Source organism: Condylostylus longicornis, unplaced genomic scaffold (assembly GCF_029603195.1).
Source record: "Condylostylus longicornis isolate FDR11 unplaced genomic scaffold, ASM2960319v2 ptg000100l, whole genome shotgun sequence".
NCBI lineage: Eukaryota > Metazoa > Arthropoda > Insecta > Diptera > Dolichopodidae > Condylostylus > Condylostylus longicornis.
The window spans coordinates 2988561-2999395 of NW_026578068.1; the positions used below are offsets into that span (position 1 = coordinate 2988561).

The 10835-nt window shown below is 24.8% G+C and overlaps 2 protein-coding genes across 2 annotated transcripts; both read right to left on the bottom strand.

The window, feature by feature from the left end:
- Window positions 1–418: 418 nt before the first annotated feature.
- Window positions 419–7560, bottom strand: LOC129614041 (ubiquitin-conjugating enzyme E2-17 kDa). The gene is made up of 3 exons (XM_055528426.1): window positions 7334–7560; window positions 684–969; window positions 419–558 (listed from the first exon to the last, which is right to left on the bottom strand). The coding sequence occupies exons 1-3, from the start codon at window positions 7375–7377 to the stop codon at window positions 433–435; spliced, it is 456 nt and encodes a 151-aa protein (XP_055384401.1). The 5' UTR covers window positions 7378–7560; the 3' UTR covers window positions 419–432.
- A 1021-nt stretch (window positions 7561–8581) lies between these two features.
- Window positions 8582–10013, bottom strand: LOC129614081 (uncharacterized). The gene is made up of 5 exons (XM_055528469.1): window positions 9875–10013; window positions 9355–9472; window positions 9024–9284; window positions 8898–8948; window positions 8582–8838 (listed from the first exon to the last, which is right to left on the bottom strand). The coding sequence occupies exons 2-5, from the start codon at window positions 9466–9468 to the stop codon at window positions 8755–8757; spliced, it is 510 nt and encodes a 169-aa protein (XP_055384444.1). The 5' UTR covers window positions 9469–9472; window positions 9875–10013; the 3' UTR covers window positions 8582–8754.
- Between the last annotated feature and the right edge of the window lie 822 nt (window positions 10014–10835).

Sequence of the window (10835 nt, forward strand, 5' to 3'; positions counted from 1 at the left end):
AATAGATTGGCTTGCATTTCCTTCATTATTAGATTGATTTTGTATACCAGGTGATATAAAATGTGAAGAGGAAGATGTTCCTGGTATTGGTGATAGAGATGTTGTTGTAGTTGTTGATGTCATTGTTGATGAACTTGATGATGGTGTTACAATATCAAGAAATATTGGCAATTGTTGCAATTTTTGTAGAAATTCTAATATTCTTAATAATCTGGTTAAAATCAATTCAGCTTTTGTAATAAGTAATGGTAAAATTGTTTCAATATCATGTATTTCTATTGTATTTGAATTTTGTGTTAAGGGTGGAACAGATTGGCTTTCTTCTGATACTTGTTGTGGCGGTTGTTCTTCTTGTTGTTCTTGTTGCTGTTGGGATATTATTATTGATTGAATTACATTTGTTGATGTTATTGGCTCTACAGAAGTTAATGGCTAATCGATAAAACTTTGTTCTACACAAGCCTTCACTCGCTTTTCATATTCTCGGCGATTTTCTTTATATAATTGGGCAGCGGTTGAATTTGCTGGTGAATTTGGATTTGGGTCACTCAATAAAGACTAAAAATAAAAATAAAAAATTTTTTTTCTAAATATTTTTATGACAAACTATTATATTTTATTTATTAACATTTTCAACTTTAAATCATAAATTTAAATATAGTTAAATATTAAATTTAAAATACCTGTATTGATGTTAAAATTGCTGATACATCATATGTAGGACTCCATCTATTTTGTAATATATCCAAACAGATACCACCATCTGCATAAACATTTGGGTGAAATACTTTAGATACAAATCTTACTGTTGGTGGTTTATTTGGATATTCTTCAGTAAATTCTATTGTTAGCTTAAATGTACCATCTTCAAATGGCGTATCATGTGGGCCAAAAATCACAGCATTCCATATCATTATATTATTATCAGTTGGTGCACCAGAAACTCCAGTTGGTGGATCTTCTTGAAGTCTAAAATATCATAAAAAGAAAATTATTCATTCATAATATCAATTATTGCACATAATCTATATACAAAAATTATTTAAAAATTTATAAATATTTATAAACAAAATATTTATAATTTAATTCTTATGATTTGGATGCTACTAAATAGGTAAGTTTCCTTCATAAAAATCAATGTAAAAATTTTTCAATAATATTAAAAAAAAATATCGGAACAATAATGACAATGACTTTCGATTTTAAAAATAGAACAAAAGTAAATTCAATACCATTTCTATTTTTATTTAATTAAAATAAATACAAAATTTAGATAACATTTAAATGCATTAAAAATATGAAGCGTACCACAGTAATGAACAAAATTTATAAGAATATTTTTCTAAAAAAAAGAAATATCTCTTTGGTTTTGACATAAAAATACCACCGATTTGAAAGATTTTCCAATAATGATTTTCTAAAAAGATTCTGTAGAAATAAGTCCAATTTTACATAACTTTACAAACATATTTTATATGCAGTTACTCTAGAAAAGCTTTATACTAATTTGGTATAGAAAATGTAAATGACATCATCGTAATATCAACGTAATAGCACATCTAACAAAAAAATTCTTTTGTTCTCTAAAATTCTACAAACTAAATACAATCGTTTATATTACGAATTTTGCTTATTATTAATTATTTGATTATGAATATAAACCAAGATTATTATTACTAATGAATTTTTGATTTAGACGGGGTGAGAAAAACGAACCTCCTCCAAATACTTGAAGATAATTACTTATAATTCACAATTTTTCCACTAGAAATGTGATAAGTTTACCGTAAAATGTGAAAAGTTTCCCGTAAAATTATTTTTATTCCCTAATTAGTTTCCCTATCACGTACGATAGATTTGAACTGAGTATATTTAAAATAATTTTAATATTACGATAAAAACAGTTTAACGTAAATTCATTTTGATCTAAAAGAATGTTAGAATCGTTCCGGTTAGTTTCGCAAACATAAAATTCATTGGATAATTTTTTTTTACTTTTTGAGAAAATATTTTTGATATTCATTGAAGAATTCATTTTGGATCTACTAAAAGTTTATTTATCATTTTCATTAAACATTACGTTTTTTTTTCTCTTTAATGTACATTTGTTATAATTTTAACATGTAAACACAATCACATATATATATATATGTATATGCATGCACATGATTTATATTAATTTTATTATAATGTCGAATTTATCATTTGGAAACTTTCCAACAATCTATTTTTTTTTTATTTTATGTTTATTTTGTGAGTTCTTTTTCAGATGATCATGAACAAAAACTTAATCAGATGAAAACTTAACTGGCAAATAAACGCAGAAATATTTTTTTTCAACTGAACGCATTTGAAACGTAATGAAAATTTAATTTTTTTTTTTTTGTTATACTTACAAACTTTTTCAATTATTATGAAATTTGTGTTTTTACGAATGTAATTAAAAACACATTGGTATTTCGGGGTATTAACTTTTAATTGATTCACAAAATGATTAATTTAAAGGTATTCATCTATATTTTGTTTCTAATATTTCATGATATTAGTTATTTTCATTAAGATTTACTTAAATAATATTAAGAGGATTTGCTTACATTAATTTTGTTTTATAACAATAAAGATAATGTTCACTTTTTTCACAGCGATTAAAACAAAAATAAGCTAGCATACATCGCTCTGAATATTGCTAAAAAATTCCCATTAAATTAAATGATTCAAATTTTTTAAATTTAATATAAAAAATATTTTAAATAAATTATTTTACTTCTTACATAAATTTAATTAAACATTCTTTCGGGTACTTATTAAGTAATAATTAATTTGAGTACTTAATAATTAATCGCACCCCCATCGTATACTAAAAAAATTTATTACACAAATTATAAACAGCAAATAACTAAATATATTTAATTGACAATAAAAAATTTAAATTTTTTTCAATAATAAAAATAAAAAAATTTGGTAATATTTTCATAGTAGACCCTATCTTGTTTTTGTATAACAATTTGAAACATTTTTTACGATATCATTTAGGTGAAATGCTTGATTAACCATTCCGTCCATTCTCCGAATTCATTTAATTTTTTAAACTTCGACAAGAGTTTAACAAAAGCGTTATAATATAAATCTTAATTATAAACGTTACTTAATGTCTAAACCTATAAATGGCTTAAAACATTTGATTCTGTTAGAAATTTCAAAATTTACTAATATATAACATTAAGCCTCCTTGTAAATGCCTTTGCATATAATACGAGTATTTCGAAAATAGATTATCTTTTGCCTTAAGTAAAAGTACAGATCTTAAAAAGATAATATTATATTGAAATTAATTTGAAGTTTGAAGTAATGGTAAAAATTATAAACATATTTTTATGAGTAAACTTCATACAAATTTTAAAAATTTTACAATTTTGATATCTGAACATTATTATAGCAAGTACGTAAGTAAATTTGGATGATAATTACCGATATAATAGTAAATTAAGGTATTTAGATTAATCAAGCATAATTTAAAAAATCAATTAGAAATTTCTACTTCTTCTTGTTACTAATATTTCTAATCTACCATTGATATTATTCAGTTTGATTCAATGCAAAATTTAATACCATTTGACAATTGAAAAAATAATTTCGATAAAATTAATTATAAATATGAGCTTGTATGCCCAAATTGTATAGTAGTATGGTAAAATATATACCATAAATATATAAGAACTCAAATATAAAATGTAAAAACGTAAACATGTGACGCTTTAACAGGAAATTGAAGAATTCAAAATCAATAAATTGGACGTAATGAACATAAAAAATTCATACAACATACTTAAATAATTTCGTATTGTCAATAATATCGTCAGTCAGGCAATATTGAATGATATAAACTAATAAATTGAAAATTATTTTTATTGAAATATTTAGTACTATTACTAAAATATTTAATAAAGTAGAAGAAGGAAAAACATGAAAATAAAATTTTAAACAAAAACGACAAAAAATATTTGATTTTGATTTCTTATTGCTTTTGTTTTTCATGTTAACAAATTGTCTTCGTCCTTGAAAATAAATTTTCTATGAAAAACAAGATTTCAAATATTCATATTGATTTTTCTTGCAATGTAAAAAATTACTTTATTATAAATTTTTTTTAATATTTAAATAATATAAAATATATTCAACTTCAAATAAATTTTGGAATAATTCATACCTACAAACTTTTCCAAAAATTTATTTTAAATTGTAATAGGTTAGTAATTCGGATGAATAACTATTATTTAATTTTTTAGTTATAATCACATATTTTATTTCACTTAAATAGATTGAAACTTTGAATAGAATTTTTTAACCAGAAAACCATTGCGTCAAAGAAAATTTTTTAAAGTATTGAACCATTACTAATGATAAATTATATCAAATAATTATTAATTTATGAAATAAACTTAAATCGTAAACAAAAAGATGTATTGAAAATATATTACTCACGAATTTTATTATATGAATATATAGGTACCACGCGTTCCTACGACCTCGAAAGAAAGCAAATTAAATTACTTTTTTTATTTATTTTATTCTCGAAAAATCTCGAACGCATTAAGATATTTCTGTTGATTTTTGTAAAACTACATGATTATACAAAAATTTGGTCATGTCGCATATCAGTTAAATAAATTCTGATATGTTCATTTAACAATAATTAAAATATTTTTTTTCTCAAACCCTTTCTCAGGAATTGGAGTATTACAGATTTAATTTTTAAAAATATCTAGGAATGAAAGTAGTTTGCAGATCTTTCAGCAATTCGGCCGACTCTTTTCAGCAATTCTGCCAACTTCATGATTATCAATTTTAGTATCTCATGATTTGCAATTTTAGTAACAAAAAGACTAGTTCCCAACGAGTACCTTTGTGATTGGATTAGTAGTACACTATCACGAGATTTCCACATCAAATAGATAAAAACTTTCGTAATCAAAAGAAAAAAAATATTAATGATATTCATTTCTCTTTGTTTTATAAATTTTTTTCGATGAGGAAATTTCCTTAACAAAATGTTCTAAACTAAAAATATAATATAGCAATAGTTACGAAATTTTTATTAAAAGTTTCATTTTTAAATATTTTTCTTCGAATTCCATTGAAATATGCGTCCTTCATATTTTATTTATACAAAGAAAATAAATAAGGTATTTTCAATTATAAACGATAATTCCAATAAAGTATGAATTCTTTTTTTCTTGTACCTTGGGGGGTACTGCGTGTATCTCTCTACACCTCACTTCCATTTCAAATACAAATTTAAATTGTAGTTAAAATCATTAAATTCAGTTACAAAAAAATTCTGTTACCTATACGTAATAATAAATTACTTATACATAGTCTATTAAAAAATTAAGATATCTATAGAATTAAGATATCTATATGTAGGTAATCATTCAAGGCTGTTTACCAAATATTTCAAAAATATAAAAATTTTATTTGAATCTTCTATAAACACTATAATAGTAGTCATACGTATGTTTATTGCAACACACTTATTACATTAATATAAGTAGAAATAGAATACATATCTTGTTCTTTCAACTGAAAAGCCAATCATATCCTATTATAATATCAGAAACTTATATGCATATGTAATCTAATCATACAAGTATACTTAAGATAAATAGTTGAGTAGGTACCTATATGTAGGTACACACATTAAAGTTTTGTGATACGTATCCATTTAATGTAAAAGAAAACAAATTATCCACCAACCTACTGACGAAAAACGCCACGAAATTATTTAACAAATTATACATGATATTCTTTTAGAGCTTATTTTTGTTAAAATTAAAAGAGAAGCAATTTTGCTGAATTTAAAAAAGTTGAAAGAACCTTAATTGAATAGGTAGGTATGCCTACACCTGCCTACATCAAACTACGAATATTAAAAAATTTCTTAGAATTTTTATTTCTAATGGATCCTTTTAAATAAATTTGTTTCTTTTTATAAATAGGCAGATGACTATCAACATACATACATATATTGATTTATTTTGTATATGTACTTTGTTGGGGTTCTACAAACTAAATAAAAATACGGATAAGACGTTTCGTTATTCAAAAATCTGAACTAAATAACTGAAATGTTATGCTTGCTCTTATTATTATGGCAACCCGGATATCCATATCAATCAGTTAAAAAGAACACTAACACATTTCAATTGTAGATTAAATGCAAAATTTTTAAAAGAAACCAAATTTAACTAGATTATTATGCTATTAAGTCCTTTTTAGACAAAAATAAGATATGATACTTGAAAAAAGAACATAGGTTAGGTACCTATTATACTGAACCCTATTGAATTTCAAAATAAAGTACATTGGTAGGTTGACACATTATCAGTTTTCCTCTAAATTTGATTTAGAATGCAATAACCCTAAAGACAGCTGTAATCGTGTACGTAATACTAAAAGAAGCAAAAATAAAATATTTGTTATCAATTTTTTCTGCCTTGCAATGACCTTAAAGTCTGTGATTTTTCAAGCATTTCAATTAATTTTTTGTTTATTGATGATTACTTGTATAATCTTTAAGATTTTACTAATTTCATCAATAAAGTAAATGTTTAAGATTCCATAATCTATTAGTAATATTATAGATATTTCTATATAATTGTGAGATAGTTACCTACTTTACTTTGTTAGTCATTCTTTTTGTTAAATTTTTTACAAAATTTCGTAAGAAAAGCATATTATGTGGAAAGGCATATGTAAAGTTTTTCTTTCATCAATTTTTCAAGTGTTTATGTATATTTTTGGAATTCATTTTTAACATAACCTCATAAAAATTAATTCCGTTTCTTTAATTCTACATTATATGTATACTAATATACTACTTAGAAAGTAACCACTTTGATTTTTTTTTTCTTTTTTTTTTATAAAAAAAGGTGTTTGTGTAACAATGACATGGGATGATATCGAAAATTTTCCAACATATGATTGCAATTATCCAGAAAATTGCATGAAATAATTATCCACAAAATAAATATTTGTAATAATTTCAATGAGAAATTCTAAAAATAGATGAATCATCAAATATATTTTTAAATGTCCATCATCGCCAAAATATAGGTATATACCTACATTAAATAAATTTTTTTTTCAATTAGGATATAGAAAAAAACCGTGTAAAAATACATAACTTTAGCATTTTATTTTTAATTTAGTCAATCAAAAATAATAAATATTAAAATTTTCAAATGAATTCTGACTTTTTAAAAAATAATTTTTAATGTTACAAAACTTATGTATCCTAGATCTCCAATATGGTAATTTTTTTTTGTATATTTACCTTTTAAAATCCCTCATGAGACGTCTTCTAGCTGGTGTTGACATTTTTACTAGCTTATATCTTTATTCAATTTGTTAAACAACTTCCTAAATATATTTCTAAATGTTAAGTTATTAATATTTTACAAAATTCCTATCACTTTGCTTTTTATTGAATAGAAATTCTTTTCTAAATTTTTTTTCCTCCTAGCAATTGCAATTCAACTACGAACTTTTTTTTACATTTCAATTTCGAGAAAGACTACACGAAAATTCAATTCATTTGGCAGCAGCATGAAATTTTTGTGAAAAGGATATACAAAAAATATATATTCCTTTCTTTCTCTTAGAAAACTGTCAACTATGACAAACAATATGAGATTTGACATTAAAATTATTATCACGTTTACATAAAGCAATTGAGTGATTAGAGTAAACAGAAAATTAGTCTTTATTCACAATAGCAAAATTCGTTGTTCACAATAAAAAAAAATTTATGAAATTTGAAAAATTTTCCTGATAGATTCCAAAACTTGAAGTAAAACTTTAAAAACTTTTCAAATTACCTTTTCGGTATCCTATAACTCTCCAATATTGAAGGAGTTAAGGCATTTTTAATAACTCTAAATTAATTCTTAAAAATCTTTTCAGATATACATTCTTACAAATCTGCAGAAACTGAATAATTTACTTTTGGTGATTTGTAATATACTCAACTAATTCTTCAATAAACATTCTTACTATGATGGGTTTCTAATTTATGATACTTTTGAAGTAGCTACTAGGAAACTTGAAAATTCCTTCAAAACTTATAGCACAACTGTCATTTTTTAACGTACTATTTCGGAAAATTTTGATCTTTCTTTATTTTAAGATCTAAGTTAGGACCCAGAATTATCGACAATTCCTTCACATACAATCTTAGGACTTAATTGACAAAAACCGAAATTGTTCATTTGGCGGGAAAGTGTTTTAGTGGCCTTACTATATAATTCAATTTTCGTATTTGCAGAAATGGAAAGATAGTATGTACCATACAAATTGATTGGTGCTATCTTACTTTATTTCTTAATACGAAAATCAAATTATATAGAAAGCCCATGAACTAAAAAACTGGAATATGTATTGAACCAAGCGGAATTGTTTACATAAATAAATTAAAAAAAAATCAAACTCTTGCAGACATGGAGTTTCATACTCTTGAATCTAAGGCAATTTTCTAAATTTTACCTGCAAAAACAAATGAAAATTCAAAGTATATTTTGTTTTTTTGGACGGTATTATTACTACAATATATATAACTTTGTATAAATATATAAAAAATTTGTCTTAGCAAAATTTCGTCTTAAATGATATCATATTCGAGTTTAAATGCTCTTTGTCATAACTCATAAATCTTAAAACTAAAGTTAAAATGGAATTTGTCAAAATTTTTTAGAATGTTTAAGGCATCAATAGCTCTATATTTGGGTTTTGAGTTTTTAAATATATTTGATATAATGACATCACGCATAACCAACAATATATCTAAAATAAAATTCGTATTAGATATTTCTAAAAAATTACATTGTATTCATATTGCTTACATGATATGCTGTCCAGAAGAAATTTACTAATGCAGCAAAGGTGGCTTCAAGCTAAAAAACCGTTTCAATATAGTTATATAGAAGAGAAAAAGATAAGATATTTAAGATTATAAAGAAAATACTCACATATATATAGTAACCGCCAATCAACCATAAAGAGAAAACGATTTGAAAAGCAATGCCGATTCCTGCAGTTATCATCCAAGGTAGTAACCATCCTCTTACATTAATTTTAGTTGCGTGGTAAACCCCAACAGATGAAGCAATTAAGATCAAGAAATAAAATATGAAAATGGTCCCTACAACTTGCATGGACAGTCGTATATCAGTTTCAAATAGAGGCGAGTACAGTTGCGAAGAGTCTCCACCTAACATCGCATATAAAGTCTAAAAAATATTTAGAACAATTTCTTTGAATTAGATAGTTTTTTAAAAAATTAACTCATAATAAATTTACCAGAGTTGTTAGAACAACTGATAACGCTGTCGTGTAAAAAGCAACGCATAACGAGCCCGTTTTCACATTATCCGTCCAAATAAAGGGAGACCAACAAGATTCAAGTACCACCATTTCGCTAAAATAAAATAATTTAGATTTTGTGTTGTTTTTTCTAGTCACACAATAAAATAAACAAAAATAAGCTCTAATACAAATGTATTAAAAAATTAATTCAAAGTTCAGTAAGTTCAAGAGTTTTTACTCTATGTTGTCTCCACTTTTTTATTGTTGATAAGAAAGACAATCTATCATCCAACCCTTATTTAAGATTTTTTATGCCTTTCTTTCTTTCAGCAAGTCGAAATTTTAAACTGCCTGCGAGATAACCTAAATCATCTAACTTATGTTTTTATAACTAATTAACTGAAAACATAATTGTTGTGATTTTAGGATAAATTAGGCACGCCCAATTATGAGTGGTCATACTGAAAACTATTTACCTGCATATGGTCCATTTATGCACAAATCTTATTATTACCTTTTATTCCTTAGTGATTCAAAGTGCAATTTTAAATTTTAATGTAAAAAATGATAATTTTATAGAGATTAAATGAAAAATTACAAAAACAACTTTTTTATATTAAAACAAACACAACAATACATAAACACGATGATGGAAGTGTATAAAAAATGTACACATTAAATTCGAGTTATACAGATGTCAAATATTATAACTGTCAAAATTAAGCCCTTTGCTCTAAATGTCAAAAATTTTAATTTGATCGAAAAAAAAAATTCACAATTATTCACAATAGTTACGTACAATCTGAAATAATAAAATACAATTTAAAAATGATGCATACATATTGTATAGAATATAGCAATACTTCAAACTGCTCCAGAATTTGAAAGACTTTGCTGGGGCCCCTAGAAGAGGAATTCTTAGGTGTAAAATTACCTTGCGATTGTACATTCGTCTTCAGTTTCAAAGAAAATTGCGCTCGTTTAATTGACAGAATACAGCCGGTTCCGAGAAAATGAAGTGGCTGGTATGAGGCGCCTCTGAGGTCGATTTCGGGCCTTGACCATTATGTAAATTGTCTATCGATCGTCTGGTTAGGACCATCAGGAATGTTAATACAGATTTTCTGGAGTCTAAATGCAACAAAAACCAGAATGCCGTTGCGTATACCAAATATTAGACAATTCGCCAGTTTTAGAGAACTTGACAAGTTGCCGAATTTGCTATGCATTACGGACTTATTTCTTTTTTAAATTTATATATTTTTATGTTCATGTATTTGTTCAAATAAAATAATATATTTTTTGCTTTTATTTATTTTGTAGGAAACTAAAACTTTATGAGTAACTTTATGTGGTTAAAATATTGTGCCGAAGTAAAGGGTAATAATAATAATAAGAAGCCTGTTTCATCCTTTGCCCATACATAAGTTTGTACATATATATGATGTAATATTTCACAAACACCTGTGCACGTA